This window comes from Cyrtonyx montezumae, unplaced genomic scaffold (assembly GCF_038088225.1).
Source record: "Cyrtonyx montezumae isolate F1298 unplaced genomic scaffold, pur_monq_1.0 scaffold_4, whole genome shotgun sequence".
NCBI classification, from domain to species: Eukaryota; Metazoa; Chordata; class Aves; order Galliformes; family Odontophoridae; genus Cyrtonyx; species Cyrtonyx montezumae.
The window spans coordinates 11,644,756-11,669,117 of NW_027072045.1; the positions used below are offsets into that span (position 1 = coordinate 11,644,756).

The 24,362-nt window shown below is 50.8% G+C and overlaps 2 protein-coding genes across 4 annotated transcripts in view; both read right to left on the reverse strand.

Annotated features, from left to right (window-relative positions):
* CNNM2 (cyclin and CBS domain divalent metal cation transport mediator 2) overlaps positions 1 to 17,832 on the reverse strand; it is a 101,772-nt gene extending 83,940 nt beyond the window's left edge. The window contains exon 1 of the mRNA XM_065746456.1: positions 16,266 to 17,832. Within this exon, the coding sequence (XP_065602528.1) occupies positions 16,266 to 17,832 (1,567 nt within the window). The remainder of the gene's footprint in view (positions 1 to 16,265) is intronic.
* A 1,481-nt stretch (positions 17,833 to 19,313) lies between these two features.
* On the reverse strand, positions 19,314 to 23,468 carry AS3MT (arsenite methyltransferase). Of its 3 annotated transcripts, XM_065746145.1 has the most exons (11): positions 23,438 to 23,468; positions 23,083 to 23,144; positions 22,620 to 22,747; positions 22,399 to 22,549; positions 22,184 to 22,320; positions 21,483 to 21,552; positions 21,314 to 21,395; positions 21,098 to 21,229; positions 20,881 to 21,023; positions 20,245 to 20,379; positions 19,314 to 19,499 (listed from the first exon to the last, which is right to left on the reverse strand). In XM_065746145.1, coding segments are annotated over exons 1-11 (1,143 nt in total). In that variant the 5' UTR covers positions 23,439 to 23,468; the 3' UTR covers positions 19,314 to 19,397. The 3 variants fall into 3 exon arrangements, 2 of the variants coding, with proteins under 2 accessions (XP_065602217.1, XP_065602216.1); XM_065746144.1 differs by lacking the exon at positions 23,438 to 23,468 and having other exon boundaries at positions 22,620 to 23,171; XR_010622769.1 differs by lacking the exons at positions 21,314 to 21,395; positions 23,438 to 23,468 and having other exon boundaries at positions 19,414 to 19,499; positions 22,620 to 23,171.
* Between the last annotated feature and the right edge of the window lie 894 nt (positions 23,469 to 24,362).

A 24,362-nucleotide genomic window follows, 5' to 3' on the forward strand; every position in this document is an offset into this window, starting at 1 on the left:
GGAGCCTCTTCCTTACACCCCACAACCTGCCCCAAAAACTGCCTTTTGACTTCTCAGCTGCTGCAGGAGCTGGGACTCTCCACAAGAGCAGGTTTAAGTAGAGGAGACTGGAGAGCGAGATGGGAGCAAGAGGAGACCAGATTAGCCCCTCTCTGGCTGACAGCAAAGCAAGCCAAGCTAGCAGGAGACGCTTCAGCAGCCATGCTGCATGGACAGGGCTTAGCACACCTGACAATACACTTAAACAATGCAAAACATCCTGTCCAACGCCTGCAGCAAGTCAGCTCATATCCTAAAGATCTAACACACATGGGCCCATAAGCGCTTGCCAAGTTGTCAACATGGCCTTTGATATCAAAAAGCTTTGAAACCCCTGCCTTAAAGGCCAACGCTTGTTTCTCCACCCATAGTTGAAATGCAAGATGCCTAAAAGCTATAGAACTATTTTAACATTGAGCATGCAGGAGTCCACACCACAGAGCAGACACGTTCACTGGGAACTGCAGTTGGAAAACTAACAAGTCTCCTACTGCTACAATAACCATAGCTGCGTAACTCAAGACTTGCCAGGATCGCAGGACACTCAAGTGCTTCCAGTGCTTTCTGTGATCTCCATTAAGTGACCAGCCCAAGGAGCACCTTATTTAAACTTAGGTTCAGGGCTAGAATATCAAGGGATGCAGGGCAGGAAGGATAATTTACCACCTTTTTTTCTTTTTTTTTTAGTCTCTTGATTCAACCAAGTTGTACACCAAATAGAGATTTTTGTTTTCCTTCAGGGGGCAGGGAGAAGAAAAGACAGTAGAGAGTTGTTTCCCTATATGGCAACAGAAAACTGAGCATCTCACCTTGCAACCCAAATGTGACAGCTAGCAGAGGGGCAATTCATGCATTCTTCATATAGATGCCATCTGTTCTCTATTTTACTCCCTTGTATTTCTTTTCCGCGGTGATGCTGACATAGTGACTTTCCTGAGTCAGAGGACACCATCTTCACTCCTATGCTCTTCACGTTCCCCTGACAGCCACACTGCATCCTGGCTGCTCCCTGGCTCAGCCCAGGAGGACCCACAGCACTCTAGACCCCACAGTGTGCCATGACCCACTGGCTCTTACCGGGATGGTGCACCAGCCCCCAGAGTTACATCCACAGCCCAGAGTAATGATTTCACCCCCTACTGAACTTTACACACCAACTGCTCGCCACTGACAAGCACCAGGCAGCCCTAGCACACACACTGCAGAAGGAGCCCAGTCTTCCCCCTTCGGTGCAGCACTTAGGAGCTGTAAGACATGCATTAAGGCTGGTCTGATCCAGACTTTTACAAGCTTTACATTTCACACTAATGTTATCAGCTAGTAAATCAGGCATGTTGAAAGCAAAAGAATTTTTTTAATTTGCTTCTCCTATATGTGTTCCTTGGAACCGAGTGCTCTGCATGCCTTAATAGTTTTCTGTCAGTCATCTTTCTGATTAAGACCTGCTCCTTCCTTCCTCCCTCCCTTATTTTTCCAGTATCTTACACAAAATTTAGTCGCTGACGTTGCTGACGTGTTTCAACAGGGACAAGAGAAACGATCGATAGAGATTAGAGAGTGCCATACATCAGCCAGCTTCTCAAACAACAGAGGAAAGGCAAGGCATCTTCAAAAGGAGAAGATTTCGGAGATGGCAGCTCTGTTACGATGGCTGGTCCCACTTCTGTCAGCTGTCAGAAGTGTTTTATGGTTAAAAAGAAAGGCAATAAAATCCCCAAACACACACAAAAGAAGAACCCCTCCACACCACCTCTACATTTTGTTTATTTGAATCCAAGCAAGACCAACCACTTATTGTAGAGTCATCTTTAATGTCTATTAAAAGGTATTAGATGCGCTCTATCCTAGGGTAAGCAAATCCAGGAAACAACACACACAACGACAAAAGTGAACAGTGTCTTTATGGATTACTTTTGCAGTAATACTCATTAACATGAGCATCATAGCTGGTTTTGTAGTCCTTAGACAAAGGAATTTGCCAAGGGCTTCAAATCAAGAGCTTGTCTGGTCATATAAATCGTTATGCGGAGCATACTGCTATCAGAGACTGGCACCTATCACACAACTCCGGATGAACAGTAAATGAACCATCCACTTGAACCACAAACAGAGTAGCTAGTGGTAGGTTTTGTTTTTAAACAAAGATGCTACTGATTATATATCAGCAAGAAGTCAAGTTGCAAGGCATTAACTAGTATGCTCTCATCTCATTTTCCCACCAGCAATAGGATTCACGGATCCAAGTTTTATTGCTCAATAGCCACAGTTTCTGCCAAAAATCACAAGGGAGCCAGAGGGAGGGAATGGCAAATATGAAATGGGACAACAGCTGTCAAGGTAATTTGATAGCAGTGATGGCTTCTTGAACCAGTGGACACTCTTGAGAATGTGAGCCAAGGCCTCCAGGCATCCACAGAAAAGCCACGCAAGATAAAGAGCTCGGTGAGAGAGCTGATACAGATGTCTGAGACAGAAGAGAACAAAGAAAGCCAAGGCCATCTAACTTCTAAGAACTTCAGTTTTCCAAACAAAAAAAAAAATACAGAGCAAGTCCAAATCAGCCCTCCCAGTCACAAAGACGAACCATCTTTTGTTTGAAAAACGTTTTCTAGTTTTCCCAGTGCCCTTTCCAAAAACATGCCAAAACTACAACACCCAAACAGAAAACAGGAGCAAAGAATGAGCTGACAGAGTAAGGGATCAAATTAGTATTTTTCTGTAGGTTTGAATCTAGCAGAACTTTACTACCGAGCAGCTACCTGTGTTCTGCTCACATAAATTAAATAAAATAAATTAAATCTCCAATTCAATTCCTAACAGGCCAGCGCCCACAATCAAAATCTTATTTGCTGTCTCCATAACACAAAAAACATCCAAAGGAAATAGTTATCACTGGAAACCCTGACAAGTTCCATACTTTTAGTTCAACTGCTCTGCTAAATGAACCATCACTTCAGCAATGAATCACATCCTTTGGTGGAGCAGTAAGAAAGCTTGTTTGCCTACGTCTGTAGCACATGTTTAGTGACTTTATAGACCACTGAGACACACCAGAAGGGAATGCAAGCTCTACCAGCAAATCAGGAGTGTGCTGGCTGTGACAAGAGCAGCAGAGTAAGGTCACATACTTCAGCGATTGTCCTAATCAGTACGTTTTACTCCTATTTTTTCCCAACTTTTCTACCTTGGCTTTTATTTTCTGTATTCTATGCTTTAACCTTCTCCCACACGCTGAATAACAGCACTTTTCCTCCATTCCAGAGTTTCTGGATTCCTCCCGTCCACCCCCATACTCGGCCTTGTCTCAGCCATTTTGTAGCAGGCTGCAATGTCTGAAAGAGAAAAAAACCTAAGTGCTAACAGCTTTGTTCAGCATTACTGCCACCCGCTAAAAATGTGCCATTTCCCAAGATATGGTTGTTGTCAAGACACATGCGTGTGTGCGATGATAGCAATGAGACGGACGTTAACGCAGGCAGTTACACACATTAAATCCAGCTTATTCTCATAGAAAATAAGAAGCACGTGACTATTGCCTTCAAGAATTGCTCAGCTTTTTTGTTTTGTTTTAAATACATACATCAAACAGCAGTAACCTAGTCTAATGTTCAGTTTCTTCTCTAATACGATCTTCCAACACCAAGCATCCCCCAGGAGTCACTGGCTTGTTAAACTGGGGCTGCAGATTTCCCCATAAGCATTGCAGCTTCCTTATCTGACCCCAGAGGGACAATCTACCAATCTTTGTGAGCATTCACTAAAGCTCAACCAACTTAACCAACCAACACAAAAGCTTTTCCCTTAAGTGCATGTCCCACAGAGAGGACCTCAGGCACAAGAAGAGAGGGCTTTTGTAGCTCCTGACCCTCACACAGAGGATGAGGAGAATCCCCAGAATGACTGACTTGAAGTCCAACAGGTTTAACAACCCTCCACCATCTCTGAGGCAGAAAGCGATTTGCTCGGTATGTCGCGGGTAAAAACGTGCATGAGTGGGGGCAAAGGCAGTGACACATCCACCCCACGCGGCTTGTTAAAGTTAACAGTTGTGTGGTTGCAACATTCCATCTCGTCCTTGCACGTCCTTCTGGGGCTGTCCTACCAACACCTGCCATCACACCCTTCATCGCTGTGCTGCAACACAAAGGGATTCAAAACCAAGAAGTACATTTCCTCTAACAACAGAAAGCCACTTCTGTTACTTCTGACAGCGACTTTTATAAAGAGATCTCTGAATTTACAGTTTCACTGGAGGATACGATTCACTCATCCCTATTTCAGCGAGCCAAGGGAACAAAGAGGAGCGAGGCTCTGCCCATCTCTTCCCTCCCAGGGAGCCATTGGAGAAGGAAGAGGAAAGAGATCAGGTCTTCACCAGTGTTCCAGTGACATTCATTTTCTGAACTGAACAAACAAAATTCTCAGCTCCTCCTCCTGTTCCTTTCTTTCACATCACAAAACAACAAAGAATCAGGATGGAGCTAGACAGAACAACACGGTCACAGCACCAGCAAAACTCTCTGTGCTGGCACAACACAATGGTGCTCTTGATTATGAGCCCAACGCTGAGCTTCTGCTGTAATAGACACTTTAATCAGACATTAAAGTCATTAACAGAAGCACAAAAAGCACAGTGATGGTATCAGCTGGACACAGATTCATTCACAGTTCTGTGTCACATATGCAAGGCCAGTGTAGGCCCTGAGCCCACCACATCATCACTCAATTGGCAGAATCCAGTCTGCCAAGGCACCCAAACAAAGCAGAGTGTGCCATTTCAAGGGGAAATGGACACCAACTGAGGCATAGGAAGTTCTGCACAAATGTACTTGGGAACTTCTTCACAGTGAGGGTGACAGAGAAGTCTCCTTCTCTGGAGACGTTCAAGACCCACCTGGACGCCTACCTGTGCAACCTGGTCTAGGGAGCTGCTTTGGCAGGGGGGCTGCACTCGATCTCTGGAGGTCCCTCCCAACCCCTACAATTCTGTGATCCTGTGATACAGGAGAGCGAGCCTGCACAGCCAGCAGGGCCGATCCATCAAGAGGACACACCTTGCACATGATACACACGCCCTTAGTAGTTGGCAAATAGCAGGCTGGTGGGCTGTTATTCCCCATGTCACAGCAGCATATATAGGAATGAGGAGAAAAGCCAAATTCAGCCATCCCTTTCAGATCAAGTTTCACCAGCAGTGAGACCAGGCTTGGACCTACGTAACTGCACCCCTCACCCAGAGGACTCAAGATCCCTTTGAATGTACAGCAATTACAAGCACCAATTCTATTATCCCCAAGAGAAACAAATCTGTCCATGGTGCAAAACCAGCTTTCCAGCCAACACAAGAAAAAAGCTTAAGACTTTCTTTCTCATGATGGAGCCAAGGTTTTTTGTTTTACTTTGATCAACACCTTATCACCGCTCAGAAAGGAGAGTTACCTGCATATCTCTCTTGCTTTGAGCAACCTGATCAAGCTGTAGGTGCCCTTGTTCGTAACAGGGGAGTTGGACCAGGTGGCTTTTAAGGGACCCTTCCAACTCAAATGATTTTACAATTCTACGTCACGCAAGAGTGGGAATTTAAGCAATAACAACAGTCCTGCCACTTAAACACTTGCCTACTAGGTTTTCAGCCCAGCAAAAACAGAAAAACATTAAGTGTGCTATCTATCATAAACTGAACGTTACTTTAAAGCTGTCTGAAAATAAAAGCCAAAGCACATGGGATAAAAAGGACAAATGGTGCCTCTGACACAGTAAGAAAAAAAAACAGATTACAAACTCCTGGGTCAGTAAGGGGTTAGAAATCACTCAACAATGAACTTTACGGCAGTAACTTTAGTATCCATAAACTACACAGAATAAACCATTAACTGCTAGGGCATTCACCTTAACTCTGTCTCCACTCCTTTTGTGGATGGCCTCATCTCACCTGTAGCTACTGTCTCCCTTCTTCACCTTCTGCCAACAAAGAGTGTCAAGAGTACTACACATTGGTTTGCATAGAGTGATGACACTAAGTACAGACATTGACAGATAATAACCTTAGGGCTAGAGAAATATAAATATGAATCATTAGTGGGACTGTCAATCCACAGAAAGTTGCAACTGTCACGTAAGAAACCTTTTACATGAAGAGCAAACCAAACTCTTTATTATATAACTAAAATTACAGGAGAAAAGCAGAAATATATCTGCTAAATGGTTTTGTGTAAGCCAGTGTAAGAGAAGAGAATGGAAATTAGTTCTCATTCTAGAGCAAAGTAACTGAAGCACAAAAAGAAAGCATAGCAGCCTATATGAAAATTTGAACTTTGGATTTCCCAGTGCTGTCCAAACACTTCCCCTTTAAAAGCAACACAATCTTGGCTGCACTTCTCTGACACACTATCAAAGTGGGTAACATGAATGCAAAAAAATATAGCAAATAATTTGAATCTTGGCAATATGGAGAGTTCTCTGCTTCTTACCACAGGTGAAGCCAGCACAAAATCTTATTCTGTAAGGGGACCTTTTCCCACCGAATTCATCACCCACTCCCTGTGCATCAATCAAACACAGTCGGACCCAGTAGCTCAGCCATTACCCATTCATGTAGCCACATTTGTTAAATGAACATCCATGGCTTAAAATATTCCGAATAGTTATTAGTTCCAGGATGGCTATATATCCATTTGAAAAAATAAAATAAAATTAAAAACAAAAACAAACAAAAAACAACAACAACAACAACAAAACCTGATGCATCCTCAAAACCCAGTAGCCTCTCTGGGGAATGGTCAGGAACACAGCTAGACAAATTTCCCCTCTCTGAATATTTTCCTTGGAACTTTTGAGTTGGAGCCTGCACATTGCATGGGGCTGAGAGAGCTATTACTCTTGGAAGCTGTTCTCCCAAATTCTTTCCTTTACTGGAAGATGTGAGATTGATGATTTACAAAGGAGAAACATATTAAGGCCTCTTACCACTGGACCACATTCAAAGAGCTCCTTTTAGGTCAGGAGTCAGAAAACAAAAGTGCCCTCAATATTCAGACGTACATGTGTCTTCCCTCCTCCTCACTCCCTTCCCAGTTTGTCTCTCACACATAAAAGAGAAAGTTTACAGCAAAAACAAAATAGCTATTCTGGAAGTCAAGAAAAAACATCAGCAGAATGGAGCCCCTGACATCAGAGCTCACCTGGCAGACATCTCATCTATATGCAGCAGGTGTGCTCCCACGGAGAGCAGGCGAGATTGGATGCATCAGGCAGCATGGGGAATCCTTCAGCCCCACCTTTCACCCCAGGGGCATTGGAAAAAGCAGGAAAAAAGAATGCTACTGCATTTGCTTGCATATTGGCTGTGCACCCTAACACTGCACTGACAGGTTCCACCTTACAACGGCCATCAAGTAACAGATTGCTGTAGTTCTTGGAGACTGCACCCATTATGTAGGTAATTAAGTTCCTTCACTGCCTCAGCTGCCTTCCTCCAGCTCTAACCCCAGGGGATTCCCATGTTGTGGAGCCATCACCCCCCACCAAGACTACCTGTGGGGTAAACTGTGCAGTTCTGTGGTGTCCAGGTTTTTCTTGGGAGCCTTCAGTCAGTACAACAAGAGCTGGATTAAACCAGTAAGCTACTGGCAAAGCAATTCCACATTTGCAATCACAGACCCCCTCGGGCCTTTTAAACTGAACCAACAGCTACAAAACTGTTGGTCCTGGTTATGACAGAGAGGCAGACTTCATCACATGGAAAAGGAACAAAACTTGAAGGTTGCTACGATCTCTGTAAGGGTCACGTGCAAACATATGATATAGGGAGATTTCTAGGCTTGTCATTGCAAATGGGCAATCATTTAGTAGCTGATGCTGAGGCTAAAGCACACTGTATAGGACTTAAAGTGAGAAAGAAAAATAATGATTTTCAAAGGGATTTTGATTTTTCTGGGAGAAATCCCATTCACACTGTGTTGGAGAAATGCTTGCACTGAGAAGAAAAAAAAATAATATGGTGGAATCCTTGAATTTAGCTGAGGGGTTATTGCTGTTCTCAACTCTAACCACCCCAAAAGACTCCAGGCCAACTAGAATACCCAGTAGATAAAAGTTATTCCAGTGAGGGCAGGGAACCAGCATGCATCAAAGGCCAAGTCACACCCATAGCGCAGGGTAAAGCAGCCCATGCTGCAAAGGTAATCCCTTCTTCCTCTCCTCTCCTGTTGGGACAGCAAGACCTACTCCACAAGTCTTCATCAAACTTGGGCTTACTCACTCCACTCCATCACAACACTAAAAACTTTTGCTTTCAGCTTTTATTTTCTGTGCATATATCTCAGTTATGCATGGGCAAAAAAATCATGAATTCACACAGCAAAAACGCACTGTGCTAATTTATCCATCCCGAAGCAAAACCAGCTTTGTGCTGTCCGTTGGTGTTCAAGTCAACGCAACTGGATAATTCACAGCTCAGCCCTACTGCACTAGGGCAGCATTTAACTGAAAGCTCTTACCAGGAGCCCTGTAATACGAAATTAGGGCCCCTGTCTGCACTTGCTGTGTACGGGAATTGTAACTGAAAAAGTTGTACCTGCTTCAAATGGAAAGAAGCCCCAGGCTAGATAGGGAGAACTAAGCCTGCAGCTTGCCTAGAACCCACAGACACACCTACTCTTGGTGCCAGATATAAATTTTTATCAAGAACAAGTTCACACTGGCAGAAGGTTGTCTTCCTTTTTGATGTAGGAAACCAGGAAATTGCTGACGAGCAATTCACAAGCAATAAAAGTGGGCACTCGATCACCCCCTGTCCTCACATAACTGCTGCCCAGAAGGGGGGCCTGCAGGCTCCTGCTCAGTACGGCTGCACTTTGAACCCCACAGCGCAAAGGGCAGGTGGGACGATCTTCCGAAAGCAGGAGGTGGAGTGCTGGAAGAAAACAAGCACTGGCAAGATCTTTCTTAAAACTGTTTGCTGGTAGCAGAGTGACCAACTCAGAGGCAGAGTCAGCATTCTGTTGCTCTGATTACCGTGGACAAGCAGGGAAAAAAGCCTCATTCATCTCCACTCCATAAAGGTCAACAGCCATGGATGACTCCGTCATATCACTTAAGAGATTATATCACCATAAAAGCTCACTATAAAAGAACAATTTTCATTCAGGCTTCTTGCAGGAGAGATCCTCAAGTGAGCGAGTGAGAAGCCAGTCTTGATGACATGGCTTACCCCACAGGGAGCAGCGTTACAACATCACTCTCATTTGAAGTGTGATCCCTTTAGGACTGACAGCGAGAGGATGGTGCAATCCCAACAGAAAGCATCACAGAGAACAAAACTATACAGATCTTTCCAACTATATGTATGGGCTCATCTCCCAGCCCCAGTTCTGTTGGCTGGAGCAAAGCTCTTGCTTGGTTAATTAGTAACTGCAGCAAAATCACATTAACTTATAACTCTTGAGGCCCCAGTAATCACCAGGTTTCAGTTCCCAGATTGACAGGCATCACACTTGCCCTGCCCTTCAAATTTCAATGCCTTGATGAGAAGGGCTGCTGCTTCGTATTTAAACGCTGAAATTACTGTACCTAACTTTGTTTACAAGGAATATGGTTTGATGCAAAGAGACAAGTCCCACTCACGGAGCTTTTTTAGCTCTGAGGTTTCTGTCCAGTCGAGGGCTTTGGGTACTTGAAGACAACTCAATTACAAGACAAGTTGCTTTTCTAGAATTTGTTTACTAGAACTCTCAAGCTGATATCATCACAAGTAGATAAAGTCTGACTCGTGTCTTTAAATCACAAAAATAACCATAAACACCCATGTGAGAATCCTAACTTCCAACATGCCAGCTGAACAATCTCTTGCATTTACAAGCACTAAAGCAACACAGCAACCACAGACAGACCTTTCAATGTCCCATAGACAACACAGAAGTGTAGCAAATCCTGAAAATTGCTCTTCTGTTCAGTGAAAACTGGCTGTCTACCAGAAGTCTGCAATGCTGCCAGCCAGTTTTAACACAAAACACAAGAACAATGGCTCAAAGGCCTCCAAAGGCTGCTACTCAGGACCCTCCAGAGTGAAAAGTTAGTACAGACAGAAGCATAAACAGAGAAGACAGTATTTCTGAGTAATTGAAGACGGAAAAGAGAAGAGTTAGTAGAGACAAGTTTGGAAGAATCAAAGCCTCTATGCTACTGGGATCAGGAATAGAAAGACAGGCTGAACCAGCCATTGCACATCAAGCACATGTAGCTCTACTGTCAAGATGAAAGAACATGTAACTCCTTTCCAAGCTCTATGGGCTTTTCTCTAAGAAAGGGATCTTTCTACCCTCTGTGCTCTGATCTTGCAACCACATGTTTTAATCTAGTCCCAGCAGAGCTTCTTCTGCCAGCAGCTATTGGGCCATGCTGATTCCTAGGCGAAAGGAAAGAGGTGGATTCCATCAGAAGAAAGTTACTGACAGATCTCACTTCATCAACGTAATCACAGAAAAAACTGAAACAAAAAACCATCACTAGATGGTCTTGAAAGATGTGTCCCTGACAGGTCACTGAGGTTAGTTAGATCAACTCGCCGATCTGGTATTTTTTGCCGTGTGCTGTACCTCATTAGCACCAAGTAGTTGCACTCCCATGTGTGGCTGCTAGGCTGTATTTCAGGATCTTGGCAAATTAAGTAGAGTGCTACAATGTCTGTTCTTCAACTGAGCAAGACAAAATTTTACTCTACTCCTCTCTCCAGTTGAGTGTCAGTGATGTTCCAAGCTAAGCGACAAAAACCCTTGCCCATAATCCCAGGCACTACAGTGTTTGATTCCTTCAACAGAGAAGGGAAGGGACTGGGGCAATGAACGTATATGCCATGTGAGCTGGCCAGCTCCCTCCTTTCCTCTTTAACCAGCTTGAGAAATACATTTCATTCCTAGTTTAGCATTTTCCAGAGATCATGATCAGCAACACAACCTTTAGATCCATCTCCTCCTGCTGCTCGTGTTACAAAGCAACTGATGGAAGATACCACAGTATTACTGTTCACCTACACACAGAAGCTGACAAAGCTTCAGTGTTGATTAGACGCACTCACACAAAGAAACAAACCTGTAGGCTATTTATTAAAGACAACGTATTTGGTTTCAGAAGTTCCTGAATCATAGCTTGGGGAGAGACGGTCACGCTACCTGATCATTTTGCTGCACTGCACAGCTTGCTCAATAGTTGGTATTTTGTCCCTCCTCTCCATTCTGCTTCAAAAGTGGCTGTTAAGCGCTGCTGTCTGTGCAGACAGGGCTGAAGTTTACATCTCTGCCTGTGACAGATAACGTTTACAAAGGGAAAGCAGATAGGAACCCGGTTAACTTTCGGAATCGGCTTCAGAGTAGAAAGGAGTTTGCTGCCTTGGCAAGTGTTGCAGAGAAAACAGCATCATCTTGCCTTTTCTGAACAAGAGACTTTATCAGTTATAAAGCAGTCAAGAATCACCCCTAACATAAATGTCAGATTCAAACCTCTACTGCTCTTCTTCTCCTGGGCCCTAAAAAAGCGTAGCAGCCGGGACCCCAAGAGGAGCTGGAGCTGTTTGCAGACACATACCAGCACCTCCATCTCCCCATGCCAGCAGGAGGGCTGCCTGCAGCAGCCCACATCTGCCCTTGCCAGCGCTGCAGGCACACACTCCCAGCATTCTGCAAGGGCAGCAGAGCTCCTGGCAGCACTGACCCTGTGGGTGCCACGCTGTCAGGCAGCCAAGAAGCCTCTGTCGCATGGCAGCCCCCACCCCACATGCAATTTCTGTTCAAGGAACAAGTCTGAAGGCACGTCAGGCTAAGTCTTCTGGATCTCGGTGGCAAATTCCTTCCCACCTACTGTTCCCCTGTCCTCTTCACACATCAAGTCTCCACGCTGGACATCGGTCCTTTATGTGCATTTTTCCAGGAGGATTGAAGGAAAATGATGCCTTTTATTAGCCAAGCAGCCTTGAAAACAATACTGTTTTCCAAGAAGGCATTTTATGCATCTTAGATAATTCCAAAAGGGATTTATGTACTTTCTTCCAGTCTCTGGTAATGCTGCAGTCATAGCCCTAAACAGAGAAACAGCTTCAGGGACAGACAACCTGCTAGATGGGTCAGAAAACAATTCAGATCCATAACGTAAACGTATGGGAAGCCTACACTATGGGTTACGTATGTGAAGCCTGGACTCATTGGGATGGAAACCCATAAAACTTGAAAGGGACCAGGAAAACAGCCACCTAAAAATGTGGGTTTGACTAGTACCAGAAAGGCACCTGACCTTCAGCAGAAAGAACTCAGAACAGCAGCAATGCTGAGCTTTGTGTCGGTGGGTTACCAATCACTCGCTGTCTCACCTGCTGCCAAAATGATCATCTGTGTGCTCAAAAGAGAGGAGGAAATTGGTCTGGGGATTCCTCTCTGTTCCCATTAAAAGTAAGGGTTTTATGTTTCACGTTCCCATGGCTTTCCTGGGAGAAGGGTAGGAACGGGAAAAGAAACAGACAAGGTCCTACATCCACACTAAACACGCATGCTATAAAAAAAAAAAAACAGACAATATCAACAGAGCGTGAAGAAAAGATCATCAAGTAAATCTGACAAGGTTTTTAGGGAAGAAAAATCTTTTATGGTCCAGTTGGTAATAATTTTAATAAGGAATCTAGGAATTTCCTCAAGGCTGCCACGTGATTCAGAAAATAAGAGCTCAGAACTGCTGCACAGCCACCACGACTTCTTTGTAATAAGGTTATTAACTCTGATCTTTTATTATAGCCTAACAGCAGAGGCAGATAAATGAAATCAAAACATACGGCTGCAAGTCCCCGGATCTGCAGGGACAGATAAGGAGGAGCATGGCTGAGACACTGCTGCACGTTGAAGCTGTCCAGGCCACCAGGAGGGCAGCTGCACAATGGCTCGTAGAAAGTGGGCCAATCTTAAAATATTAGTATTACAACACAGGGCTTTTCAAGCTGAATTCTTGTAGCTGTGGCATGCAGGGAGCTAGAAATAGAACACTTTGGATTTGGGATCACACACGCAGAGATCTGCCAGTGAAAAACACTACAAGCAAGTGCCAGAGAGCATTTGAACAGAGCCCTAGGAAAACTGACAAAAGGGGAAAAAAAAAAAGCCCAGACACTGATCAACAGGGGAAAGAGGTCACTGCAGATAGCCCACAGCTTCTTTCCAAAAAATGACTGCCGTTCATAGTCTCCGTGCTGCACCTTGGGAGCTGGGTACTAACTGTTCCTGGAAACGACAGCAGACCAACGAGATCCATCTTTGAACCGCCTGACTTTGCTCAGTGCATGACCTTGCCTGATGTAAAGGGCACCTTGCACTTTCTTTGCATTAAACTGGAGCTGAACGGATCGGATCCAAGCTGCACACCCAGCCTGCACTGCTCACTGGCAGATGGACTTGGCAGTGCCGGCAGGGGTTTGAGGTCTGTCAAGAGGAATAGAAAACTGCTTCACTTTCAAGAGTTTTTTATTTATTTTAAAATAAACAATGCTTTCTAGAAGAAAAGCGTTTCCGCAGACTGCTTCTGAAGTCATGTTTATTCATACTTCAAGAGATTAGAGCAGCAAGGGAACGGGAATGTGCTGCAGCACTCTCAAAATTAAGTTTCTTGCCTGGCAGTGTAGAAGTGAAACATACATTCATTTTGCAGTCGTGGGCAAAGAACACAAAGAACAAGCCCACCACCAAACCCTCCCCCTGGTCAGCCCGAGCACCAGGACAAGCACAGACCTTCCAGCTCCATCCTCCACAACAGCGTGGAGGCCATCTACCCTGCCGTGCTTGGCTCTTCACCTCCTCCTTGTGAGCCTCCATCCTATGTTTGGGTTAAGAATATTTTGTTCCTGCCCAAAAAGCATGCTTCACAACCCCACCCGCTCAGCTCAGTCCCAAACTTCTTAAAGAAAAGCCTGTTCCCTTGATAAGAATGAAGCATTTCAATGAAAGCAGCACCGTCCCACCATCTGCCCACTGCACTGACAGCAGTGAAGGCCCTTGGGCAGCACCTAGGGCTTTGAAGCAAGCAGTGAAAGGTCAGCGTGGTGGGAAAGTGGTGATTAAGAAAGGTAAGCTTATTTATTTCCAGCACTGTACCAGAGAGCAACGTGCAATTTGATTCTCACCCTTAATTTGTACATTCTCACGGGAATTTGGCAAGGTTGCTCTGAAGAAGAAAGTTTGAAGAACTCTTGCAAAAGACACTGTGCTATGCCAGATCAAGCAAGTTATCAGTTATTTACATTCATTTCAAAGGACAAAGGAAGCCATTTATTTCCACCGTATCTGCTTGTTTAAAGAGAAACCAGTTAAGACAGAGCTCTTCCTAACCCCAAGGCTTGTCGATGCAGACCCACCAGCATGGCTGTTGGGGAGTAAATGCTGGGTAGGACCAAAGTACCCTGAAATAACCCACCACCTCAGAACGCAGGAGGGCACACGCATTGGGAAGCTGTGCTAAACCCGTGCTGCTGGGAAGCATCCTGGTGCAGGAAGGAAAGTTCTCTGGCTATCAGTAAGAGCATCCTCTGGTCGGTAGCTCCCAGCAGCCCAGGGGAATTACAAAGCCTTTTTTAAGCACAAATTTCAGAAACAAAAAGGAGGTGCGTCTGGCTCTGCCACAATTCCAGGATGCCTTGTTGTGCCAGCTATGAAATACAAGGACTCCTACTTTAACGTGCAAGAATACTTCATCTCCTTCAATCAGGGAATGAAGCATCCCACGTAACATTTCTTCAGACATGCCAAGTCTGGCTACAGGCTCAGAACCCCACTGTGCTGCCTGGAGTCGGAATAACGGAGGGGAACAAGCACCATGACTGCACACGCAGCAAAATCCACTTCACCAGCCAGCAGTTAGGTGACATAACTGAGGTTCCCAGATCCCAGCTGCAGATCCCACAGGCAAGGCTCTCCCACCTCTCCTGCTCAACAGCTCCAAAGCAAAGTAGGATTTCCCCACCATTATGCTGAAGCAGAAAGAGGTAAACAGAACTGCAATTCTGCTCATTAAAATTCAGGAGTACATTCACCTTCCATCTATGGACCTGAGAGGAAAGCGACAGCAAAACCCTGAAATCGCCCACCCCAAGTTAAGAAGCAAGGAACAGACCAAACACCATGCTGTCACAGCCCGGTGCACGGACCAAACAGCACCTGGAAACGTAGGTGGACACTGAAACATATTAACTGAAAAGACTACCAAATTTACAAAACTCTCTTCCAGATGACTCCAGCATTTGATACAAGGTGAGTTCAAATATTCCCCGTTAACCTCACAGCAGTGCCGGTGCAGCACGATGCTCAGCTCCCCTCAGCCCCAGTCATGCAGCACAGGAGTCTGCAGACATCCCATCCGTTTCTAATCTCCCTATTTCTTTTGAAGCACTCTCCTGCACAGGGTATACACCTTGCGCTGCTTTTTGCAGAGAGGTGCAGGATCCAAATTGGGAGAGAAAAGAAAAAAAACACATTTTTCTATTTTCTCTTTAAAAAAACTTCATAACAATTAAGGCATACACCAAGCTACACCCCCTGCAATTAGCACGGAAAGACTCAGCCCTGTTATGAAGTTACAAATACAAATGCTCCACCAGAGATCAGAAAGGCTCATGTGTTTGCCCAGCTGAGTGTGGTCCTCAGGGTAAGGGACAGCCTGTGTAAGAAAGGCCGTGACCCAAAGTGCAGCACAAACAGCTGCACTCAGATAAATCCCAAAGCCCCAACACTGCTCGAGTCACCAGATCACAGCATCAATCACCATAACAGGAACACAACCGTAGGGCTGAAGGCGGCCAGCCGAGCCTATGAATGGAGTGGGAACGCCATGTTTATCTCAGCACGTGCGCACGCTGAGCAGGAAGGAGAGCAGCAACCTGCATCAGCAGCCCACCCGCTCCTCCTGCCCGGCCAGCTGAAAAAGCACAGAGAGATGCGGCCGAGCGACGGCTGCAGATTCACGTCAGCAGTTCCCACCACGATGGGCAGATGAGTGGAAAAAAAAACGTGCCTGGCACAGTGCCCACGCACACATCCCAGGAGCAGGGAAAAGAGGCAGGGGGCACATACCATCTACCAGCTCTGGATTGGTTTTCTGGCTCAGGGAGCTGGCTGATGCCAGAAGCGCGGCCTCTCGCTGCCCCCTGCACACCTCCAAGCCCCCCGACAGCACCCACTCCTCCCGCCCTGCCGTGAGCCCACCTTTCTTGAACTCCTCCAGCATGGCGTCGAGCTTGGTGTCGTTGAAGACAAAGTGCAGCGGGTGGTTGTAGAAGCGGGTGATGGTCTTGAGCAGAGTGCAGTCATCAGGGTCCACAAAAGCCAGGTCCTTGACAAAGAGCAAGTCCACGATGTTGGAGCGGTCGCCCTCAAAAACGGGGATGCGGGTGTAGCCGCTCTCCATGATCTCAGACATGGTATTGAAGTCCAGCACAGCCTCAGCAGCAATCATGAAGCAGTCTCGGAGCGGAGTCATCACGTCCTCCACAGTCTTGGTGCGCAGCTCCAGGGCTCCCTGGATGATGTTGAGCTCCTCCTTGACCAGGTCATTGTAAGGGTCGGTGACCCGCAGCATCTCCAGCAACTTCTCACGGTTGTAGACCGTACCGATCTCCTGGCCCAGCACGCAGTCCAGCAACTTGCTGACCGGGTAGGAGGCCGGGAAGGTCATCATCATAAAAAACTTGGTGAGGAAGATGGTGTTGGCGCCCACGGCCAGGCCGTGCCGAGAACAAATGGCCTGCGGCACGATCTCGCCGAAGATGACGATACCGATGGTGGAGACCACCACGGCCACCAGCCCTGAGCCTGCGATGTCGTCCAGCAGGATGGTCAGCGTGGTGTTGACCAGGACGTTGCCCAGCAGGAGGGAGCACAGCAGGTAGTTGCCCTGGCGCCGCACGGGCTCGATGCGCTTGGCGTAGTTCTTCTCCTTGTCGGTGCCGCAGTTCTGCACGATGCGCAGCTCCATGGGGTCCAGGGCCATCAGGCCCAGGTTGAGGCCGCTGAACATGCCCGAGAGGCAAAGCAGCAGCGAGATGAAGATCACCTGCAGCCAGAAGGGCAGCAGGAACTTCTTCTCCTCGCCCACGATCATCTTGGTGTCCTCCCCGTCGTGGTAGATCCAGGTGGTCTCGCCCCACGGCGGGGGCCCGTCCCGCCCCTCGGCGTCCACCATCCTCCCGGCGGCCCCGGGCCCCAGGGCGGCGGCGGAGACGGAGGTGCACAGGTAGTAGGACTTGCTCTTCTCCGTCTTGCGCAGGGGCTTGATCTCGATCTCGATGATGCCCGAGGTGCGGCGGTTGAGCACGATGTGCGGCAGGATGATGATGTCCGACGTGCGGATGCCGCAGCGCTGCGGGGCTCCGCCGCCGCCGCCCGCCGAACCGCCGCCGCCTCCGCCGCCGCCGCGCCCCGCCGTCCCCGCCGCCGCCCGCCCGCCCCGCCGCCGCTCGTGCTCCGTGAAGGCGATGCGCGACCACGTCTCGTTGTTGATGTTCTGCCCGTAGACCCGCAGCTTCACCCGCGTCCGCTCGCTCACCCGCAGCGCTCCCCCCTCCATGAAGGAGACGTCGTCCGTGTCCTCCAGCCGCAGGCCGATGATCACCGTCTCCTCCGCAGAGGGAGCGGAGGCGGCGGGCGGCGCGGCGGCGGCGGCGGAGGCCGGGGGCCGGCGGCCGAGGCAGGCGGCGAGCAGCAGCAGCAGCAGCAGCTCCACCCGCGCCCCCCGGCCGCCCCCCGCCATGTTCCCACCGGGCAGCGCGGCCATCTTTAGTCAGGGCTCGGCGCCGCCGCGGCCCCGCATCGCCGCTCGGCGCCTGCGGCGTGCCCCGGTCCCCCGGCGGCGGCGGTGGCGGCGGGCGCGGTGGCGGCGGGGCGAGGCGGCGGGCACGGCTGCCCGCGGGACCCGACGGGCGGCGACTGCCGGGCCGGGCCGAGCCGAGAGCCGCCTCAAGCCGCTGCCCCGCCCACCCCTCCCCGCCCGCCGCGCGGGGGCGGGGCCCCGGCCGCGCTCAGCCAATCGCCACCCGCGAGCGGCCGAGGGGGCGTGGCCATTCGCCCGGGCCCTCCGCCGCCGGCCTCAATCCGGGAGGCGCGTGACACCGGTGTGTATGCCAGGAAGCAGGGGGCGGGGCCGGCCTCGAGGCGGCGGCCAATAGCGGCGCGGCAGAGGGCTGACGGGGTGGAGCCTCGGAGGGGCGCGACCAATCGCGGCGCGGAGCGGTCGGCGGGCCGGGGCCGGCGCGTGCTGCGCGCGGCGGGGGTACGGAACGGGACGGGACGGGACGGGACGGGAGCGGGCAAAGCAGAGCGGGCCGGGCCCGCCCGCTGCCGGCCCTCTCGCCCGCCACCGCCCCACGTCCCGCCGACCCACGCCGCGCCGCTCCCCCAGCCCCGCACCCGATCCCGCTCCGCCGCCGCCTCTCCGCGCTCAGCGGTCGCGCAGCGCCCCCTGGCGGCCCCGCGCCGCATCCCCCGCGGAGCGCTGAGAGAGTGCGGGGCCGCGCCGCTGTAACGGGCGCGGTGTGACGGGCCGGCGGTCGGACTTAGCAGCCTCTTACAGCCATAATGGTCCTACGATGCCACCATCTCCACTTTTCTTGTGTATCTCCAGGGCCGTGGGTCGCCCCACGAGGAGCTACTGCGGCCACCGAGCTCCGCCCCGACGGCACGGCCGGGATTCGGGACCGTTCCGGACGAGTACGGCGCAGCGAGGGAGGGCAGGACGCTCCCGCGTGGCCGAACTCAGCCCGCGCTGTGACGGCACTGCCGCTCAGCGCCGGGGCTGCAGTACCGCTGCACATCCCCACGCAAACCGGCATGCTCCCCGCTAGATGGAGTGCGGGCAAAAGCAACGCAGGGATCGGAATCCCCGCTCCGGGAGCAGGGCGATATCGCTGCCCGAGGGCAGGCTGCAGAAAATACAGAGGTCGGCGCGGGGAGGTTAAACAAGATGAAGAGAGGCTGGGCCGCTCTTTTTGCTTCTCCGGAGCATTGGCTGAGAGCTGTGGGCTCCCAAAGATCCCTCTCCCCGCGCTGGGGCTGCCCGGAACGGCCCCTGCACGCCCACGGGGAACGTCGGGGATGCGGGCGCTGAATGTGATGAGCCCACGTCCACCACGTGCTCCGCAGCGCTCCCCGCGGCCGTGCAGGAGCCGTGCAGGTCGATGAGACGTCCCACATGAGGGGGCCCCCAGGGGGCTGCCCACCCTCACCCCCAGGCAAGAAAGCGCACCTCAGCTCAGCCACACGGATCGACCATTTCTTTGTATTTTTCCTCCGGTGAAGCCGCAGCACCCCGGCTCCCAGCGGCCTGGGGACGTGGTTCTCTGCTCAGCAGCAGCCCTGAGGCCCGCAGGTCCTGGCAGCACTGCAGGCAGGAGCCGGGGCGGACTGCTGCTGCAGCAACAGCAGGAAGGGGTCACAGATCTTCTTCTGGAGGACACAGAACAAGGAGGGATGGGGCCAGGCCATGGGGAAGCAGCAGTTCCAGCTGCTTCCAGCCGCAGCAGAGCCCCATAGGTGGCAGCTGATCAGCCCGTTCATTTTGCTGTGCCATAAGGGGGATGCTGAGAGCTTCTCTGGGAATTTCACTCTGCTTTTATCTGAGAAATGCTTGGGCAGGGACCGAAGACTCAAGTGCAAGGCTGCATTTCAGGGACGCACAGCTGCAGGGCTTTATCTCCTTTGCCTGCCAGTGACCCCCCACTTCACAGCCCCAGCTGGACCATCTGCAGCTGAAATGATGACAAAGGGGCAAGGAGAGGCTGCCAGCAGATAAAGGAGCTGGTGGGTCAGGGCTGGCAGCTAGGGCCAAGCTCACAGCAGCAGCAAAGAGCAGCTGCGGGTGGCCACCACCTGGCTGGAAGAAGGATATCTCCCATGGAGACCTCCAGCAGGTTCAGCCATCAGCCCCAGTGCCCCCCACAGACATGTGCAGGGGATGAAGAGCTCTTAAGCCTCTCACAGCAAACCCCTTTGGAGGTAAAATAAGCCTCCAGCAACCCCAAACAGAGTACAGCTGCCCAAACTGAGTCACAAGCTGCCACCCATAGGCTCCTGCCTGGACCAGAAGCACACAGGTCTCCTGGTATCATGTAGCCACCCTCAAATGCTCCAGGGTATCCCTCTGATAGCACACAGCAGCAGTGTCCCCTGAGCCCAACACACAGCTACCAACCTTCATCTTCCCTTGACAGCAGCCTTGTGGTGCAGCAGCATTGGTCCCACCAGACCGGATCATGAACTTCTCTGCAAACCTGGAGCTCTGCAATATTGCAGCCATCTCAGCATCCACATCCACCACTGCTCCTTCCTGTGGAGAGAGGAACATCACAAGGCTGCTCTCTGGAACATACAGTCCACGGCGCCCAGCTGCCCAGAGAGATGCTCAAAGCCTGTCCCAAAACCTGGCAATGCACTCACGTGGAGAAAGCTGGCTGCAAACCACCTGGTGAGGCACCAAGGATGTACCACTCCCATTATCACCTCAACACAATGCACAGCTCTCGATTCCTCTACACGCCCTGTTTGCAGCTCTCCCAGCTTTTATATGGTATTATAGGATCATTAAGGTTGGAAAAGGCCTCTAAGATCATCCAGTCCAACCATCAACCCATCCCCACCATGCTTATTAACCATGTCCCCCAGTACCACATCTTCATGGTTCCTGAACATCAGGGGCAGTGGCCCCACCACCTCTCTGGGCAGCCTGTGCCAACGCCTCACCACTTTTTCTGAGAAGAAATTTTTCCTAATGTCCAACCTGAACCTTCCATAGTGTCATCCTCGGGACCCCAAATGTGCCTCCCCGTACCTTGAAGGTGAAGTTGGCATCAAACACCAGCTCTTGCTCGTGCCCCACAATCCCACCATTGTAGATGACCTGGCCTGGCCCGGTCCGGCTGCTCCCTGGCACCTTGAAGAGCCGGAAAGTGGCAGAGACGAAGGAGCAATCACCTGCAAGGGAGAAAAACTGCACACGGGGTCCCAGCACTGTCCTCATGACCAAATGGAGCTGGTGGGACCCTTACCAACGATGTCCTCCAGCTCCTTGCTGCCAATAGTGATGGGACTGGTGGTGACCAGGCACGGGGGGCTGAAACCCACCTCCTTGGCAATGCTGTACAAGTCTTCCCAGAACAGGGCTCCTGCCAGGCACTCTCCTGCCACAAAGGCATGGACACAATGACACCACGCACATCAGATCCAGAGGCTGCCCATCCTGTGTGCCGCAGTGCCCTACTCACCCCACAGCACCCTGTGCTTCCGCACGGTCTCACTCAGGCGCTGGTTAGCGTAGATATCACTGAAGTACATCTCTCCTCCGGGCTGGAAGGCAGTGAGGAGTGGGTGGGAGGTGACGGGACAAACCAGGCACCTACAGCAGGGTCACCCCAGCCCTATTTGGCTCCCCACCTTGAGCACACGGTAGGCCTCCCGTAGCACAGCCCTCTTGTCGGGGGCAAGGTTGATCACACAGTTGGAGCTGGAAGGAAGACACCAAAGATTGTTTGCAGCATCATCCCCTGTCCTCAGCACCACCAGCTGCTGCACAGTCCATCACTCATTGCAGGCTTAAACTATGAGAAGGGCAATTTCATATTCCCAGGCTATAGCCCACATCCTGCCTCTGGTTATTCTCTCTCCTATCATGCGGTCCAAGGTAGCAGCCCAGCAGGGGCACTGGATCATAGAACAGCTTAGGTTGGAGGGGATCTTACAGCCCATTCAGTTTCCAGACCCCTGTGGTGGACTGGGCTCACCCCACCTGATCAGGGCTCAGGGCTCCATCCAACCCGGCCTTGAATGCCTCCAGGGATGGGGCACCCACAGCTCTCTGTGCAGCTCAGGGGCCTCACTTCTCTCTGAATAAAGAATTTCTTCCTAATACCTCACTTAAATCTCCCCTCTTTTAGATTAAAACCATTCTGGATGACATCCCTTCCTGCCTTTGCATCAACTGCACCACTCAGCTCAGTGTCAACAGCCAACCAGCTGAGGGTGCACTCAATCTCATTGTCTATGTCACTGGTAAAGATGTTGAAGAGCATCAGTCCCAGAATGGACCTCTGAGGGATGTGGGTGCAGATGCAGCAAAATCCCTGCAAGGTACCTACACGACAATATCATAGCTCTCATCAGCCAGCCCAACATCACCGAGTTTCTCCATGTAGCCCTGGAGGAACTCCACATTTGGCTTTTGGTAGCCAAACTTCTCCATGTGATAGGCAATGTGCTTCTTTGCCACCTCGACCTGGGAGGAGGAAAGGAAGGAACACAACAGGACCCAGGGTGGGGACAAGATAACCCTGTGGGTGGCCCTGCACCGTACCTGTTCCTTGGTCATGTCAATGCCAGTGACGTAGCCCCGCTCCCCCACCAGCTGGCTCAGCACATAGCAGTCCCTGCCGCTGCCACTGCCCAGGTCCAGCACCCGGCAGGACACCAGGTACTCGGGGATGATCAGGCCACAGCCGTAGTACCTGGAGAAGCTGGGCTGAGTAGGGGGTGCAGCCAACAGGAGGTGGCATGGGGAGGAAGTGCAGGGCTCACCTGGACACCACCTCCTCGTGGACATGCTGCAAAGCATCTCTCACCACCTTGGAAACAGGCTTGGACACTGTGATGCAAGCATTGGTTTTCAGGTCCTCTGACTTCTGCAGCTCTCTGCCATAGTAATCCTGGTACAGGAAAAACAGGGGCCACCTGACTGCAGCAAGCTGGGTTGTGGTGCCTCTGCATGCACCAAACCTGGGGTCATACAGCTTGCACATGCCAGCAGTGCCCCCGCAGCTGAAAATCTGGGTAACATTACATGTTTCTCCATCCCAACCCTCCCCAGCTTCACCTGCTCATCCCTTCCATCCCCGCTGGAAAGATGAGTAAAATGCTGCCATAAAACAGCCAGCTGCCCTTTAGCACTCTCACCCGGATCTCACAATGCACTTTGCCCTCTGACTCAGCAGGTGCCCCGGCTCTGCCTAGGCCCAGCACCCCTTCACGGCCAAACCCTCACCTGCACATCACGGTGGATCTGGTCCTGGGAGATGAAGGCACAGTCCCTGCTTTTGTCAGCCACTGAAGCAACAAAAGCACAGGGTTGGTGCCAATACCGCTGCCATGGGCACAACTCCACGCCCTTCCCAAAGCCCCTCCTCAAAATAACAGAACACTTCCCTCACCTCCCTCTGGCAACCCCAGGGAGCCCCCCAGACCCACATCCTAGCGGGAAGAGCACCCCCTGCCAATACCCCAGTCGAAACACTGCAACCCCAACTCTGTCAGAGGTGTCCTACAGGGCAAATCCTCCCCCCGCCACTGTCTCACAGGGTCTCCTGTGGGACAAGGCCCAGCACCCTGTGTTGCCTTACTGCCCGCAGTTGCAGCCCAGCCACGCTCCACCACTCTGCCCCGGCTCTCTGCTTCCGCCTGAGGTCATTTCCCATCAGGCCTCAAACCCTGGCACGCAGCCCCACTCGCTGACGGTGCCTGTGGCCATTCCCACCCAGCCGTGTTCCCCTCACAGCACAGCCCATCTCAGCCTCCTGCTTGCCCCAAACACAGGGAGACCCCAGGGCTGCTCCATGCGAGCTGCAGATGGGAGTTCCAGTAAGGAATAAGCCACCATATAAGCCACAGGATACTGTGCCCCCAAGAAGACCGTGGAGCTGAAGCAGGAGTATGCCATGCTGTTCCACACCAGACAAGAGTGACAGGCAGCACAGATAGCTGCAGCATGGTAATGGCTGGGACAGCTCTCTCATTCTCCAGAAGCTCCAGGAAAACTGTCCCAAAGGGCAGCTGTGATCCGGGCACCAGGAACCCCCAAGGCACAAACATTCCCAACCTTTAGGTGTCACCTCACGCAGCACAGTGTACATCCCCTGCTATCAGGGTAACCATGCACAGAAGATGAAAAGATTACAGACTTAAGGTGTAGAAAACCAAGCTTTTATGACAACAAACCACTGCAAGCTCTCCGCGTCCTCCACGGCTGTGTTCGTGCCCCAGCAGAGGTGCAGAGCGGAGGAAAAGCTAATGGTGCCACTGGACACGTGGATGGGGATGCAGATTAGGAGCTGCAAGGTGAGGGCAGGCAGGCAGCGGTTCTGGAAGAGCAGCGAGGACAGAGCCACATGGCACTGCATGCCAGCAAAACCACGCAGCAGGAATGTGGCAGGCTGATCCTTGCTCTTGTCCTATCAGCTGATGAAAAGCACACTCGGGCAAACAAGTGCTTCCAGTGTGCTCCAAGTGCTCCAGATAAGAGACTCAAGAAAAACAAGGCATAGTACT

Excerpts from the sequence above, each read along its gene's own strand:
- AS3MT (XM_065746144.1), bottom strand. The coding sequence starts at position 22,840 with ATGTGCAAGCTGTATGACCCCAGGTTTGGTGCATGCAGAGGCACCACA. Across the intron at positions 22,321-22,398 it reads TTGACATGACCAAGGAACAG|GTCGAGGTGGCAAAGAAGCA; the intron begins GTACGGTGCAGG and ends TCCTCCTCCCAG. Across the intron at positions 20,380-20,880 it reads ATGCCAACTTCACCTTCAAG|GAAGGAGCAGTGGTGGATGT; the intron begins GTACGGGGAGGC and ends CTCTCTCCACAG.